Source organism: Pleurodeles waltl, chromosome 7, assembly GCF_031143425.1.
Source record: "Pleurodeles waltl isolate 20211129_DDA chromosome 7, aPleWal1.hap1.20221129, whole genome shotgun sequence".
Lineage (NCBI taxonomy): Eukaryota > Metazoa > Chordata > Amphibia > Caudata > Salamandridae > Pleurodeles > Pleurodeles waltl.
In genome coordinates, this window is record NC_090446.1 from 77,823,754 (window position 1) to 77,841,888 (window position 18,135).

Here is an 18,135-nt window from a genome sequence, read left to right on the forward strand (position 1 = left end):
CTCACCTTTCAAGAACCTGATCTCAACTTGAAATTCCACATTCTCAGGGTGGGACTGCTGCAGAAAAAATGCTTGGACCCCAAAATGGCCCATGTTTACAAACTGAGTAGTAAATAGGCGTCTCACATTTATAAATCAAGCAACTCTCAACTTTTTAAGACAAGCTGGGGGGACAAAGTTTGCAGTAAAGGTCCAGAAATGGAATAGTGAAATTCACTATGTCCTTCCGTATCAAAAAGATAAAAACACTGAGACATTCCTGTTCTTCTGGGCACAAAGTGCAGTTGGTCCTCAGCCTGCACAGTTCTGCCTGCTACTGCTGCCTATTCTTTATTTAAAGATATTTACAACACCAGCCACAATACCAGCCCACCACACCACAAAACCAGCCCACACTTTGACCCATCTCGCACTGCCAGAATGCCCTACATGCCAGTCCGAACATGCACATTGTTTACTGAAAACCAACACCCAGGCTTCTTCCATCCTTTGTTTCAACCAATCTTCACCTAATATACTTATTGAAAGGAAACTTAATTTGCTAAATAATTGTATATTCCCATTTCCTTTACTCAATGCCTTTGTTCCTCCAATACGCTTAGAACTTGCTTTTCATAACACTACCCTAAGGTCAATGTTTTTATATCATAGGCCCTCATTATGAACATGGCAGTCTGGGCCACCATGGTGGTCCAGGCCGCCATATAATGAACGTGGCAGAACCGCCACTTTTGTAACTCCGCCACCACCAGGCTTCTGCCTCCAGGCAGCCTGGCGATGGTGGAGTTACATATCCGAAAGGGCTGCAAGCAGCGCTGCCCGTCAGATAATGTTCCGGGTTCCACCAGCCTTTCCCTGGCGGTTTACCCTACCAGGGAAAGGCTGGCGGTATGGGTGCTTCAGGGCCCCCCTGGAGGCCCCTGCACAGCCCTGTCGCGCATTTCTCTGCCTGATTTACGGGCATTGAAATGCGTGACGGTGCTGTTGCACCCGCCGCACTGCTATATTGCCATTGTGTGGAGCCGTCATCAATGTTCAGGCCCTGCATTCAGCTGGGCCGGCTGGCGGAAACCCTGCCTCATAATTTGACCTTCTCCCGTTGCATATCTCCAGTGGCCCTGCCAATAGGTAAGATATTGCCACTTTTCTAATGTATATCCTCTTCCATATGTTTCTTACATGAATGACCCCCAAGCATCCTTGAAGATTGAGGATTGAGATAAAACTCTAGGAGAGTCTATTAGAATGGAATGTAGAACTGCTCTGCAAAACTGAGACTGTTCCTGATCATCAACATCAAAGCAATTATGTATTGCCAGCGCAGAGTGGACTACGTGTTAGCTTGACTCAAATGATTTAGAAGACCACACAAAAGGCTAATGTAGCTGCCTTGGCCCTAGTGGAGTGAAGGAGGACTTTTTCCTATTAGGTCGTAATTATGACTCACAGTAAAAGAGTGTCAGCTGGACTCAATATTGTTCAATTCCGGATGGACTTTTCTAACTCGATTCCATCAACACCTATGAAAAGGTTGATATCTGTTCTAAAAGCCTGAACTCTGTAAATGTAATGACTAAAGAACTTTTTAGGGTCAAACTTTCGCAATTTGTTTGCCTTTTGAAGGGAGAGAAGGACAAAACAAGGATGGTGACAAGATGATGACCTTGGTCATATGGAATCGCTAAACTATTTTTGACAAGAATGGTTTAATTGGTGAATCGTCTTGTTCTTAAAAAAAACAAGTGTAATAGAATTTGATGCTGAAAGGGCGTTCATCTCACCTACTCTTAGGGAAGAAGTTATAGCCAATAAGAATGCCACTTTCCAGAACAGAAACAGCAAAGGGTGTGAAAATGTGTGCTCAAAAGAAGGCCCCCTCAAACACATAAGTTCAGGATTGTGCTTCCAAGGGGGACATAAAAAGGGCCCAAATGAAGTTTTGTTCTGCTCCCCTCTAGGCATCTGGGGACCATTGGTGATCTGAACAAAGGTCTTAGGTCTGGTTAACAGTTACAGGTTGTGATGGTGCCATGGTATTATTTTACTATGCCATAGTAAACCCTTCCTCAGCAAGTGACACAACAAATTGGAAGTTGGTGTACTGTTCTCACTTACAGTGGATCCACCGATCCTTCACAACACCAAGAAGTGATGACTGACCATGTATTAGAATAGAAAGCCTTTGAACAGGAATCATGTCACTAGTAAAATATCCTTCATGTCTGGAAGGTCATAGGCTGGTAATATCTGTCTTACAAGATTGAAACATAATGTTTTAAATTTAAACGGTTGGAATGAAGCAACTGGCTTTCACTCTGAGGTAGTACGTTTGTCTGTACCGGACATTGCCATGGGTAGTGCAGCTGAGATGAATGAAATAAGTCTTAATACCATGAATGCTTTGTCTAGTCCAAACTGAGCAGGGAACAGTGCAATACAATTTTCTGTTTAATGTTCGGCAAAACAATGGTTGAAGCAAAGGCACTGGGGAAATTAAATGCCTACTGCAGAGGTAGAGCACCACTTACAGAATCTTTCTGGAGGCACTTGAGTGATGCCTAGGATAAATGAAAATTGATTTTGTCCCATCTTTGTTTGCCCTTATTGTCTTTCCCCACTTTGCCAACCCCACTTCACAGTAGACCAGAGGGGAGGAGTAGCAGTTTGATGACTGTTCTCAAATGTATAAATGCCCCCAAAGGCAACTGTCTCAATAGCAAGCCCTCAGCAACCCAGAGCCACCCCCAGCATGCCACCTAAACCTGTCATTTTCTGGAACAGTGCGTGTACAGTCCACATATGTTTCATCCTCTTCAGCAGTTCTCTGCCTCGCTTTTCATGTCAGGCTCTCTCATGCATCGGTTCGTCAGGGCAACTGCATATATACAGCACCATGCACCAAACCTTATGTATAATTTTAAGGAATCTTCTGCTGGAAGCAATCTCATGTCTCGGTCCAGGCAGTCTTTAGAATCAATTATGTAGCTGATGTTTGCTTAGAAGTTGAGACTGCTATCACTAATGATGCTGATGGCCCATTGCAATTTCAGATGGTTAAGAACCTGGTGCAAAGGGTGGAGTCAGAAGCATCCTCCACAAGTGGTATAGTTTTGTTTGATTATGCATAGTGAGCACATCCTTTGTTGAAATGGCTTTGTGAAATAAAAACATAGAAGCAACCAATACTGGAGGCTTCAACCAAAGTATGGCTTGGGAATACTTGCAAGGGTTTGTTTCAAAACTGGACTTATGGATATTGTTTAACACCTTTACAATGGTGCACAAAACGGGCTAATAATACAACTACACATAGACAAGGACTTTCGTGACCCACAAAAAATGGATTTGCAGCCCACCAGTGGGTACCTGCCTCCTAATCAGTTTAGTTCCAAAATCCACTAGTACTAGAATATTTAGTTCTGCTAACTGGGGTACGCAATATGATTCTCTCCCAGAGGGAGTGTTAAAATAGCTTGAAACTCACAGTGGTAATGCAGTTAATCCAGGTGTCCACACAGAGGCTCCAGCATCTCAGTGCTAAAGTAACTTGATTGGTTGACATTTTGAGAACATGGCCAGTTTACTGCTCTGTGGAAAGTGGTCCTACTAGCTGAAGACCCTTAATATTCCAAGAATCTTGGGAAACTTTTCATCTGGTTTAGAAATATCATGACTGCCCACTTAAAATAGGTGCTGTTATCCTTGCTAAATGTGGCACCTTCAAATGACTACAGGTGCTCTCTCTGAACATAGATTCAGTGATTCAATGGGAAAGACTAATGCTTATTCCATTAAGAGAATTATTTAAGAGCACACTTTTTCAAACATCTTTTCTTCACCTCTATGACTTATCATAATGTAACTTTTGTGCAGTGCTTCATACTGGAGTTGTAACCCTGAAGTCTTGCGTTTGTGAAAAAGACTGCTGCATTTGTTGTGCATTGTTCATAGTGTGTGGGTTTATAATGAGGCTTTGTGAGAAGCACTTGGGCCCTGATTTACACTTTAGCGCAGGTTTGCTTCAAAAGGTTTACCGCCGGCTAACACCATTCCTGGACGTCAGCCAGGCGTCATATTTAAGGAATGATGCTAGCTGGTGGTAAGGCCCGGTTAGCGTCACGATAAATGACGCTAACCGGGTGGGGGAGAAGTAGGAAAAACAGGAGGTGGTACGTCAAAGAATGGCGCTAGTCAGGTTAGAGTCAGAAAAATGACTCTAACCTCACTAGCGTCACTTTTTTCATGGACATGACTCCTGTCTAAATTAAGACAGGAGTCATGCCCCCCTGCCCAATGGCCATGCCCAGCGGACTTATGTCCCCTGGACATGGCCATTGGGCACAGTGCCATGTAGGGGTGCCCAAGTTAGGCCCCCCTATGGCACTTTAAAAATTTTTTTTAAACTTACCTGGGATGGGTGCCCCCATCCTTAGGTGTCCTCCAGGTGTGGGTAGGGGTGGCTGGGTGTGTCCCTGGGGGCAGGCAAGGGCACCTGTGGGCTGCTTCCATGGTCTCTGACCATGGAAATAAGCCCACAGGTCCCCTAACGCCTGCCATGACCCAGGCATTAAAAAATGTCGCTAAGCAGGCTTAGCGCTCCTCCTGTGTGTGATTTTTGCATGGGAGGATAAATAAGACGCAAAGGCCTCAGAGTAATTTTTTGCCCTGGTACGCCTACCTTTCTCTCATTGATGCAAGGTAGTTTTCCTCAGGCAAAAAATGATGTTAACTCCAATATTTTGACGCTAGACGGGTCTAGCGTCAAAATATGAAAACAGAGTATAAATATGCTCCTTGGCATTGGGTGCGAGTCTAGGAGAGGTCTCCAATTATACTGAAGCAAACCTGTAGTTGTGCTTAGGCATGAAGTGAGGCAAGAGAGTGTAAAGTGATTGAGGATACATTGAATTTTCACTTGTCCAACATGTGTTATCGGAGAATCAGGTGATTGGGAACAGTCAGGTCTTTATAGTTTTTTGGAGCACAAGGCGGTTGTGAAGGATCCATAATCTGTCTGGCCAAGGATTCCAGAATTTGGCAATCTGTACCGAGAATGATGGTACACCGATTTCCTGACTGATGGAAGTTTCAGAAGCAGGGCCTGTTGTGATCTGAGTGTGCTTCTTTGGCAGACTGGACAAAGTTTGAGTTGTACAAAGAGTAGTCTAGGGCTGATGATGGCCTGGTGGGCAAGGTAGAGAGTCTGACCCTGAAGATAACATGGATACCCTGACCCTAATACAAGCAAGGAAAATTGAACCGCTAGCTCCCTTTCAGATACTGAAGGACAGCCCTAGTAGGGGTGCGGTGGACCTCCATGTACTCTTGCTCCCTGCCTTCACTTCACTAATGATAACTGCACACCTGAGCCTGAATGACTGACCGATTATTTGCATCTTTTGACTTAGGTGATAGTGTCCCAAACAAGAATCTAAAAATGAAATGATATTAATTATCCTTGTGTGCACAAATGTTTTTAATAAGGAGCCCATACCACCTGGGATGTCTTCCCCACTTTCCTCAAGCAGCAGCATGTTCATAGTATCTTGTAGGGGAGAGATGCTCAGCACAGGTCCAGATCCATGGCAGACGTTTACTGTAACTACAACATAAATATTTTTATTTATTAATTGTATATCAGTGTGCCTTTTGCGGAAAGCCTGGAAATGTGGCATTAATGCAGGCCCCTGGACCTATGTGGGTTATCCCGGACCTGTATATCCCTCAGAAATTACTTGCTCAGCAGTATCCATTCATCTCCACACTAAACAGAATGTATTCAATTTCTCCTGATATTATCACCTAATTTCAAGACCACTGATGTTACTGTCCTAAGTGACAAGAGCATGTCATTCCATAACCCTGCATTTAATAAGCTATCCCTGGGACGGGTGTTTAGAGACTAACTTAGCTGCAGCATATTTGACAATTTGGGATCCTATATTTTGTAATTCCTAACAACATTGGGACTAAAGGGGGTAACTCAGTTGCAACATATTAGATAATTTGGGATGTTATGCTTTGTGATTCCTAACACAATCTCTTTGGAACAGGTACACCTACGGCAAGCCAGTGCATGGGAATGTGAACGGGACGCTGTGCAGGAAATCTTATTACTACTGGTGGTTTTTTGACCCAAACCTCTCAAGTGAAAATAATTGCCTCACCTTTGAGGGCCAGGTGAGTATATCTGTGGAGTCTTCCTGGGCTACCTAGTAGTTTATTCCCAAAAGAGATTGTACCCAGGTGATCCACAACCCCTAGGAAGGACTTTTTCAATCAAATAGAGTCAAGTAACTAGTTATGTAAATAGAGCAGGAGGGTGTAGATAGTGGTGCTTCTGAAATTACCAGTGGTGCCAATGTCAGTGCTAGTTCTTCTCATGATACCCTAGACACGATCAGGCTTTTTTGAGAAGAATAGCACAGACGAACCTTGAACCTTAATATGCCAAAGAAAGATCTCTTTCCAATTTTCATTTTTTTGGCCCACATTATGAGTGACCCCGTTTTCTCGCCTTCAAATCTCTTCCTCCCCACCACCCCTTTGAGTTGCCATTTCTGGCTGGGGCTACTCGCTTCTGTGACGTCACCAACTGCAATCTTGGTAGGAAAGAAAATGAATCAGAGGTGTCAAAGTTGATCTCATTATTCCAGTAAGGTTGGTAACACCAGTTACCTGACTGATCAGAATAACAGGTGAAGTTCAAATTATCTCCTTTGTGTTGGTTACATTTAACGAGAGCTTGTTAGAAAGAGACAAGAATTAGAGGCCTAAGTGATGGAGCTGTGAGCAGGAAATGTCGAGGGATACTGGAAGGACAAAATAGCCAGATATACGAAAATTGGATTCTCAAAAAGTGGTTGCAAATTCCGCTGTGACTTTTTGAGAATGAAATGGCATTTTGCAAAACAACTCATTTACTCATAGGCCATTTTGCAAAAGCAGCAATATTTTTCTAAAATATTGACAAAATAATATTTTTGCCAGAAATGATTTAGTCCACAATATTCTGGTACTTGACGGCACATAATTTTGGGTGTTGGAATATAATGTTACATTAAAAGCATAAATTCTCAATTCACTGATAAGCAGGAGTACCTCTATGGCTTGGAAAATTGTAGAAGAAAATTACAGGAAGAATTGGCAAAGGGATCGAAAATAGAAGACTGGAATTTCAAGTCTGTGTAGTCTATGGTACAGAAGGTCTGCTATAGAAGGAAGCGTCTAGGATTGGGATTGTTTGAAGACGTGGATTTTCCTGTTTGTTCTGAAGGTGCATATTGGGGTTAGTTTTCTAAGTGGTAGAGACTTCTGCACTAAGACTGCAGCTCCAGTGAAGGAGTGCAATATTTAATAGGTCAGTTTTCGTGGATAGTCATGTGTGTTTGGCAGCACAGTTTGAAAGTGATCCAACGTTCCAGAGAGAAGTGGTCAAAACTCTTTGCTAAGCGAGCAAGATTGGCTTCAGAGTGGCATTTAGTGAAGCTAGTGTTGATAGCAGTGTGTCTGCCGGAACGGAGTTCCTAAAGTCTAATTTGATGATAACTAGTGAGGGTATAGTTTTTTGAGGTGGTCAAGGTGTCATAATTTCGTTACTGTATGTAGTGGAAGTTGGCCGCAGTGCAATATTATTTCTATACAGGATTATTGTAAGTGTGGTGTTGATCTTACCCTGGGTATTTGCTGTGGGAGCAAGTGATGGGGACAAACCACCCAGGTTAAGATCATTTAGTAACAATATGTTGATCCCTTTCTTGTAGGAAGCTGATATGAGGGGAAATTCTGGGCCTGATTACAACTTTGGCAGAGGGGGTTATTCCGTCCCAAATGTGACGGATATCCCGCCCGCCGTATTACGAGTCCATTATATCCTATGGAACTCATAATACGGTGGGCAGGATATCCGTCACATTTGGGACGGATTAACCCCCTCCACCAAAGTTGTAATCAGGCCGTCTGTCTTGTCTGGGTTCAAGAGACGGATGTTGTGATTTATCTACTTTTGTAGGTTTAATAGGCAGGCCCTTAGAATGATCGTGTCATTTATAGTTGAGGTTTTCTGATGTAGCTCCCTGTCAGCTGCATTGAAACTACTACGTAAGTTGGTGTGTGAGGAGTTGTCATTAAGCCATGATACTATGATATGAACCAAGGCGAGATGCTGACACTTTAGGAGATTGAATATTTCATTACAGTGAACATTTGCTGGTCTTTCATGTAGTAGTAGGTGGTGCTTCAGTTGTTTTAGGTTTGATATCTTGATCAGTAAGAGCATTTCATGATTGATACCTCCAGGGGTCTTGGTGTTCGTTTTTGTGTTTTGGTGCTAATAACAGAGCAGGAGGCACAGTTTCAGATAGAAGGAGTGGGGTCATTGCTGTTATGGAAGAGACACTGATCACCAACTAGGTTTGATTCACTGGAGACTAGTAAGTAAGGCAGTAGAGTTTTCTTTCTGTGACTTAGAAAGTTTGCTCAAGAAGGTGTTATCATGTGCTATTTAGCTATTCTTGTGAGATTTGTCATGGAGGTCGCGTGCTTAGGTGAGAGGAGGTTTGGACACTCTATTAGATTAAAAGGCTTAGCGGAGAAATGAAGTATGTCCCCAGAGTGCTCCCAATCATAGTTAAGAACAGGATTATCTTATAATATATATCTGTATAGAGAAAGGGCCTACATATCAATCAACTAAACAACCATGTGGTAATTGAGTGACTTCTCACAGGACTTCCTGTCTGATGAGTGAGCTGCACAGTCCTTGTTGGGTGGAAACACAGAGGTAGGTGAGGTCCTCCTGCTCCACTTTGTTTGAAGTTTTAAAGGCTGGGTCAGCAATTGTTTCACCTAATCAATTTATTATTGTCTGCTGGAGGGGCTTTTGCTAAATTTCGAAATCACTGGACATCAAAATAGCTGGATGGATTTTCACCAAACACTAAATGACTGAAAGGTTGCTGTACTCTAAATTTGGTACTCATCAGTTCAGCTGTTTCAGAGTGACATGCCCAGAAAAAGTTCCAATGAGAATTCCCATTTTAAAGGCAAGTTAAAAAGATTTTAGGCCCCCACGTTCCTGGATAAAGGTGATAACCTTTACTGCAGAGGCAATCCAGTCCCCACCTTGTGTGGCCCATGGCCAGATGTGTGGTCTGTGGTAAGGCCCTGTGCCCTATCTCCTACCATCAGTTTATCTCTGCTGTCCCCCAGGTTCTTGTGTGCTACGGGTTTTGGGTGCAGCTCCTTGCTTTCAGCTAGGTCTCGTACCCTGCCCACTGTCAGTAGACTACAATTATAAGGGTATAGTTACAAGCCCCATGCGCCCCCCGAGCATCACTTTTTTGATGCTCTGGCGGCCCAGAGTGCAGACCCTTTTCTATAGGGCCATGCAAAGGTACTTTGCGTGGTTTTTGATGGCATCATAGATATGGAGTAAGACAAGGCAGCGCAAGCCGCTGCGTTGCCTTACTCTGCGTCAGGGGGCATTCCATGGGCATTGCAGTGGATTTTCCCAGATTTATAAGGTGATGTAAATGCTCCAAAACTGTACACCTCTCCAGGGGACGTGTAACAAGGAGAAGTATCTTTATTTCTCCTTGTTTTTTCTGCACCACACCTAGAAAAAGGAAAAAGCCTCCATGGATTGTTTTTGTGCTGGAAGGTACCCCTTTGACAGCTGCAGCCAAGTCACAGCAAACACTCCGATTTTTGAAAGCAGGATCGGTCAAAGAGGTCCCGCAGTCAGAAGGCGGCATCTTCATCTCTGTTCCCTGCACGCTGCCAGAGAACAGAGAATAAAGCATTGCTCCAGCGACCAGGGAACTGCTGTTAAAAGCAGCTGCCTGCTTTCTGAGGCAATGGGACCACAAGGGAGGCCTTCAGGCTCCCCTGCAGTCCCAGATATCCCATAAAGGGCATATAGTAAATAAAATGTAAAAAATTGTCAGGGACCACAGGGGAGGCCTTAAGGCTCTCCCCGCGGTCCCAGATAGCCCATAAAGGGCTAAAACAAGGCATTTAAAAAAGAAAAAAACAATAACTGAAGTGTGAAGGTCACAGACCTTCACACTGAGCGTTAAGGGATTGAGTCCAGGTGAATCCCTGGTCATTTCCCTTGTTTTTTTAATTTTAAATTCAAATGTTTAAGGCTCATACTGAAATGTGATCTTACTCTTTTTAATTGACAAATACATTTTTCTTTTCAATTTGTGCTGAAATATCTCATTCTAAATATATCATCCATCAAAGCCTAAAAACTCTCTATCTCTCTCCTTCTCACTCTTTCTCTCTCTCTCTCTCTGTCTCTCTGTCTGTTTCAATCTCTTTCTCCCACTCACACATGCACTCAGACCCTTACGCAGCCACTCACAGACCCACACAGACACTCACGCACCCACTCACAGGCCCACTCAGACTGTCAGGAACCCACTCACATACCCACTCAGACCTCACGCACCCACTGGCACACCCACTCAGACTGTCACACTCCCACTCACAGACCCACTGACACCCTGATGCACCCACTCACAGACCTGCGCAGACACTGATGCACCCAGTGAGAGACTGATGCATGCACTCTCACACCTAGACACTCTCACAGCTACTCTCATCCCAAGATACACCCGCTTACACCTATTCTCATACATAGATAGGCTGCATCAACTCCTGCCACGCAAGACCAGTGTGGGGTTAGGTTTTTAGGGTTGGCTGCAGGGTCTGGCTGCAGGCCAGGCCTAGCGGGAAACCCCTGCCACGTACGGGCGAAGGCTGTGCACGGTGCAATGTTTGGTGCTTAAAGGGGGTTGGCCTCAGGCCAACCACTATGTGTTGCGGTGGTTGGATTAATGTGTGGTAATGAAAATTACTATATGTTAAAAAAAACATAGAAATTCACTGGAAAAAACAAATGTTACACGGACATTATAGTTAGGAAATAGAATTTTAAAAAAACATAGAAATCCACTTAAAAAAACAAAAGTAACAGGACCTTATAGTTAGGCTCACATTTTAAACGCACAAAACCATAAAAATTCACCAGTTATAGTTATAACTCGTGCCCTAAGGTAACTATAACTCGCGCCGTCATTGGGACGGCATATACACTGAGAGGTGTACAAAGCTAGATTGAAAGGCTTGCAAAGACAGATAGACAGACAGACTATAGGCGACTGATAGACAGATAGACAACCAGATGATAGATGATTGAAAGACAGATAGGTGATAGATGATTAATAGATAAACAGTCATTAGATAGACAGATAGATAGATAGATAGATAGATAGATAGATAGATAGATAGATAGATAGATAGATAGATAGATAGATAGATAGATAGATAGATAGATAAGGATATTGGGATAACCGGCACAGCTTCAATTAGTTCTATAATAGTTCAATGTCTCTATAAGCACTCCATAATGGATCATACAAAGCTAGAAATACAGAAAGGCAAGACATACAGACTAGACTGGTTTACAGGTATAAACATATGCAAACATGACATACAGGAGTGCATTTATAAATGCACTTCATTGCATACAAACTAAAGAGTATATCTGTACAATTAACAGTTCCAAAGGGACACAATATGGGTTGTTTTCAAATAGCAGCAGTAGGAGAAACAAAGGCCACTATAAAAGGAATTTCCAACAGCATTAGCATGAGACGGTAACTGATAAAGCTGGAATGCACCCTCTGCTCACCTCTGGTGGAAAGTGCCCTGCTATTACATCAGGCTCCACACACAAAAGCAAAACTAAAGTAATAATAAAGTAAAAACAAAAACACTGGCACTGAAGGGAACGGCCTTCTGTGTGAAGCCGCTCCTTGTCCCGGTCCTCACAGTTCTTTCTTGGGTTGCCTGCACATGCAGGGGAGCAGCTCCTCTGCTCCACGGGAGTTCTTCTTGGCAATTTGTGAAGCACTGGCAGCTCTCCCGGGTTCTTGGATGCTACAACAGCAGGACAGGTCAGTTGCTCCTCGAGGGTCGGGTGCAGCAGCCAGGCTGGCAGGGTTGGCACCAAGTTAGTCATGCTCCTCGCTTCTTGGGTGAGCTGGCTTCTTTGTAAAGTGAAGATCTAAAGTCTTGGTATCAGGGAGCCCCCTAAATAATCAATTTGGGGGGCATTAAGGGGAGTGAAGGGTAGTAGCCAATGGGCTACTCACCCTCGGCATCACTAAACCTCCTTGATGACTACTTCCTTTGGGGAGTGGCCATCACCCTATTCCAAAATTCCTAATCCCACCACACACAAGATGGTGAAATTCCTAAGGCTGTGTTCATTTCAGGCTGATCACCCTGTAGGTATGTCCAGCATGGAAATGCAACAAGCCTCCTGCATAGCTAATTTTCCTGTCTTTCCAGGTGCTACTTGGGCCCTGCGGCACGAGGGTCGGCATCTTCCTCTGAGGAAGGCCAGATTTGCATACCAAAGTTTCTTTGAAGCCTTTTGCCTTAGAATACAGGTTTGCTGGTCATCCTGTTGGGAGGGGTGTGTTACACCCCTGCCAGAGCAGGCTTTCTTTCTGACCTCCAGAGAGCAAAGGGTTTCACCCTTGAGGGTCAGAATCTCATTTGTTGGTGGAAGGCTGGCTAGAACAATTCAGTGAGTTCACCGGCAGTTGGTAGGCTTTCAGGGGGCACCTCTAAGGTGCCCCCTAGGTGCATGTATTGAGAAAACCATCACTGGAGTCAGTAAGTGTTTATTAATACAAGATGTTTGATACTAAACATTCCTAGTTTCAAAGAAGCCATCATGTAGCTCGGAAACTCATATTGACCAGTGTCCAGAACATGTATTTAATATGGTTTCCCTGTACACTTACTATGCCTAAGAATCAACAAAGACCTAGCAGAAGCATATCTGCTCTTGCAGATACGTCCACACATGTAATATAATGCACCACGCCTTAGGGTTATAAAGCCTACTGTACGGATGACTTACAAATATTACATGCATTGTTTTAGGGGAGATGGCACACAGCCTGTCTGCCATGTTGTGTTTTCACTTCTGGGAGCACCTTGTCACGCAGCATGCAATGGCAGTCTGCATGAGGTTGGTGCTGGGTCCCTGAGAGTGGCACAAGTTATGGTGCAGCTCTTAGAGTCCCTCTTTATTACTAAGGCCCTAGGTACCAGAGATACCATTTACCAGTGACTTACAGAGGTGCTAAAGGGCCTGGTCACTTGAGGTTCAAGTTACCAGGTGTCTTGTTTTGGGGAAGGAACACTGGCACTGGGGACCTGGTTAGCAGGAACCTAGTGCACCTCAATCAAAGTTGCATCAGAAACCAGGCACAATGTGTGTGTGTGTTGGAGGTCGGGGGACTGCAACCCAAACTCCGCTTCCTACAGGAATTAAAATGGGAAATCACACTTTTGTGACCCCCCCACTTTGTCTTGGCTCCTGCATAAGGGATCAGTGTGAAACTTTCCATGAAGGATGATGAACATTTTTTTGGGAAAGTTTACTGCAAATTCATTGTAAGACATGCAAGGTATTAGAGAAACAAAATACACCCTTATTATGAAAACTCTGATCTAACCATAACTACACAGTGTGAGTCACAGGTAAGTCAGGGTTTCCTTTCCATAGTAAGAGAGTTTTTGCTTTGCTAATACCTTTGGTGCTATTTGACATATCTTCACAAAACTTTGCAAAGAAAAGTTCATCCAAATTTTGAGGGGATCCACCAAAAAGGGTCTGAGAAAAAAGGGGGGCCCCAAAGCACGTTTTTCCCCATGCAGTTTTCATACGATTTTTTGAACAGCTATAGAGAGAAAATAGCAGAACTGAATTACACCAAATTTGGCTGAAAACTAGATCTCTACTAAGAAAGTGTGCTTTTTGTGATTTGTTATAAATCCGTTCGGGCATTTTAGAGAAATTAAGGTTAAGAATATAGTGCTATCTAGCGCCACAGAACTCCCACCGGAGTTCTGTGGTACAAGACAGCAAATTAAAACATTCTGATTGTCTGGACCCTTGTGACGAGAGCTGGGATTGGCTGTCTAAATATGAAGAGAAATGTTACCTCCTCCATTACAGGACTATGGGTCTTGGCCCCCAAGTCCTAAAAAAAATAATTAAAAAAGAATATAAGGGGGCAGGATAGGGGTACCCTGACCCCCTAGGAACTGAAAAAACAACAAAATTGGGGTTGTCACTCTCCCTCGGGACTCCTGGTGGAGCCAGCATTGCCCCGTGTATACCTGTGGGAGTCCACCCGGGTGGGGTCTTGGCTGCAGGGTCTGGCTGATAGCCCGGCCCTGTAGTCAACTCTCCGCTGCCCATATTCAATGTGCTTTGGCGGGTCAGCCACAGACGTATTGTAATAAGATCTTGCTCTATGCAGAAATTGACTGAAAGAAACATAGATTAAAGTAGTCATATATAAATAAGGTAATAAGATTTTAACATGCATTACAAAAGCATTAGAAATTCACTGAAAACTAATGGTTAAAGTGGGGTTATACGTAGATCTTCCAGCAATAAAAAAAATACTGTTTTAGAAACAAAAAACAAGGCAATTCACCAGTTATACATAACTGACCTATGTATAACATGCACCACTTTGATACACAAATTAAGATAACACATATTACATCAATGATGATATAACAAATCTACGGCAGTGTAAGTTATACTTAGGTCAGTTATGTGTAATTGGTGAATTTCCGTTTTCTTGGTTTTAAAACAGTAGTTTTGTTTGTAATTAAAATATTACATATAACTCCACTTTAACCTTTGTTGCTTAGGTTATATATCTATATACACACACACACACGCACCCATACACACATGTACACTGTGCAATTGTAATCTAAAAGGCGTAATCCTAATAAGTAATATGTTGCATGAGTCTTATTTATACAATAAGTTAGTTCTAACTACTGAGAGGTTTTTTAGATATCGAAATGCCACATTCACTTTGCTTACCACACTTGATTATTTTTTTCTGTTAGTTTTTACTTTTTTTTCCATACAGTGTGTTTCTACTAGTGCATTGTATACATACACACCACTTGTCACAGTTGCCAGCGCTCTAAGAATTTAACGTTTAGTAGTGTCTTAGCAAGGAGTGGAAACATACAGCAAAAATGAGAGGATTTCATTGGTCTACATGACTTCTATAGTCTATACTATGTTCATTCTGCAGGCAGCTATTGTAGTTAAAATGAAGAATAGAATTTGTATTCATGATTAGCATGGTTACATGTGCAACAGTACCTTACCCACTTCCTCAGAGGAGAACTGCAATAACGTTTTACAAATCAGCCCAAAAAAGCAGACCTCAGAACCACTAGATTGATTTTGTAAACTGACTTCTTTGATCAGGTGCAGAATAGTATTTTGCTCTTGTACCCCCTGAAGATATAATGGTTTGACGGAAGAGCCAGCAAACTCCCCACACATCCCTAAGACCATGTTGTGTATTCTGTGTATGTTGAAAATCTTTGTAAGTTCACTCAATCAGATGTCAGGGAAAAGAAACTGGCAGTGTGCTGCATTTGTAAATCTAGAAGAGCATGAAGTTGAACTGTGAGTGAAGATTATTCCTGATGAGTAATGACTTTCCATCACCTACTCTCTTCTTGACACTTTACTGTTGTTTTCCAGACGAAGCGGGATGGGTGCTTCTCCACCACAGTGAACATACCTATCACCAACAATGGATACTGGGGCTACTCTCCTCCCTTGGAAGGGAAGGCAACCCTGACCGAGGATGGAACAGGTAGGTAGTACCAAAGAGCACGTGCATGATGTGAGGGAGAAAGACAGACAGATCAGCATGTGTTTAAAGCAACAGGCTCATCACAGGCTCTTCTGCATGATCCCCTTATCCTTGATGACTGCAGAGAATGTCAGGGTGATGAACTGATGGAAAACCCAGGAAACAGGTATATGGATAGAAACAGAGAGATGATGCTGTTACCATCATCTGGCAAAAAAATAAAGGGAGACTTACCAGGGGACTGAGGCTGCAAGGATGTCTGACATAATAAACAAGTAGTTGGAAAGACCTAGGAGTATACTAAATATTGGCTCTTGGTGTACACCGGTTACATACAGCACATCAACTGCTGATTCTCAAAGAAAGATAGTTTGATAATAGTGAAAGCATGTGGAAGCTCAGGCAGGGAATCAGACAATGAGGCATACAGTCATGGTTTGTATACACTGAGGACTACAGGCATTATTAGATGATGAAGAAGGCCTAGGAAGACTTCTATGAGCCACAGGGCCCCATGGCAGCTGCAACAAACAGGCAACACATCTGTTCAAAGGCACAAGCTCCCACTCTCTGACTCAATGATCTGCCCAAAGTTTATTTAGGAGTCTCTGGCATGGACAGTAAAACTACTCAGTGTAAGCCAGGAGCCATAATGTATCCATGAAGCAGACAGAGTAGAAGGTAAGTATTCCTACACTACCATTCAACATTGTAAGAGGCAATCAAAACTAGAACCACGTAGTACACCAGAGGTAGCGCACCAACTCACAGTGATACACTGAACATGGGGAAACTCAAGGAGGAATAGCTCTGTTATTAACCCCTGGTCAGAAGTGAGCACCATTGAGTGCCATGACATCTAGATCTTTAGTTCCATATGTAGGGTCTGTGCTCTGGGATTGACTTGTTTACAAGTGCCTCCCACTTTTGGCAGGTGGGGAAACTAATACGCAGTGGGGGTAAAGGAAGCTGACCAAGAGCTGTGTGGTCAAGTGAGGAAACTATGTTTAAAACTCACAGCTTCAGCTTTTACAGCTGCCAACTCCACCAAAGAGCACATATCCCTCATGATAAGCATAAAACCATGCAGTTTAGCTACAGTGGTCTGTGAGTTTCAGCTCCAAGATACTACAGAATATTCTGAACTGATTGACAAGATTTATGGTAGCATGGATTAGACTCAAAGATAAAATAGCAAAATCAGGTTCATTGTGCAACTATGCACTAACTCCCCCAAAAGTTTTATTTGCAAGAGAATAAAAATGAGACAGCGCAGCACCGCTACAAAGCCAGGTATTCACTGGTGCAACAGCAAACAAGGGTGTCTCCTCGCATTTTGAGTTCTAGCTTGACTTTCTCGTTGGATTTGGTAAACTAGCCACTCACTGATGTTAAGGCTTGTCAATCCTAATAACATTTAGAGGTTTCCCATTCCAAGATTGGGAGCAGTGAGGTGAATTTGTTCCTGTTAACATGTTTTGAGGAAGCAGAGCTATCCCAGAGTTCCATGCACCCAAACACTAGCGGGTGGACACGCCCCACCTATGTAGAACTCTGCCTTCTCACCCGAATCACAATGGCTTGTGTTGTGGGTATTATAAGCAATCAAATCAGAGTTATGGCAGAAATGTAGAATGAGTTAGGAAATCACCACCAGATGGATAAACACAGGACACAGCACTGCTCGTCATACCTTCACTTAAAGATGAATATGTTACTTGTGAAAACTAAATTGATTTCTCATTGTCAGCAGCAACAGTGGTTGGCAGTTCATGTACCATGCAATAAAGTCCCTCTTTTTGTAGCGTGGGCAAATTTAACATTGAATACTTCAGCAGATCTGGGGTCTTTGAGTAAAAATGCTATTGTTCATCACTTGATATTACCCTTTAATCTCATCTTGCTATCCCACCTCTTCTAGGGATCATGGCAGAGGCAGTTCAGACTTTTCCCATATCGTATTTGGCTGCATCAGCAATCTTTCAAGAAGTGAAAAGTTATTATATTCCTGGAGTCCCTTTCACTGGACAGGTGAGACTTCAAGCCAGCGAGATGTGCAAAGGAAAGATGTGGATGTGTTCATGGGTGGTTGGTAAGTAATAGAGGGCATGGTGAAAGACAAAAGGTAGGTCAAGCTCATTGATTAATATAGCACTTTGGATTTAATGGATAATGCAGTGTACTGAAATCTGAACACAGTATTTGAGTAGCTTGCCAACTCATTGCAATGATGGCCACTTTTATGCTGCTCAGGAGCCACGTCCCTGCCAGCTTTCAGTATATAGCATTGACAGAGGGGGCATTTTTACTTCCTAATATAATTCAACAGGAGACCAGGGCAGACTGAGGAGGTATGAGGGGTTAGTGTTAGTGCGTAGGTGTTCCATGTATGTTATATGTA

At 43.1% G+C, this 18,135-nt stretch overlaps 1 protein-coding gene across 2 annotated transcripts in view; it reads left to right on the forward strand.

The window, feature by feature from the left end:
* LOC138303678 (alpha-2-macroglobulin-like protein 1) overlaps positions 1–18,135 on the forward strand; it is a 400,879-nt gene that overhangs the window by 67,310 nt on the left and 315,434 nt on the right. For both annotated transcript variants that reach the window (XM_069243004.1, XM_069243005.1), the window contains exons 8-10: positions 6,054–6,180; positions 15,620–15,734; positions 17,656–17,765. In XM_069243004.1, the coding sequence (XP_069099105.1) occupies positions 6,054–6,180; positions 15,620–15,734; positions 17,656–17,765 (352 nt within the window). The remainder of the gene's footprint in view (positions 1–6,053; positions 6,181–15,619; positions 15,735–17,655; positions 17,766–18,135) is intronic.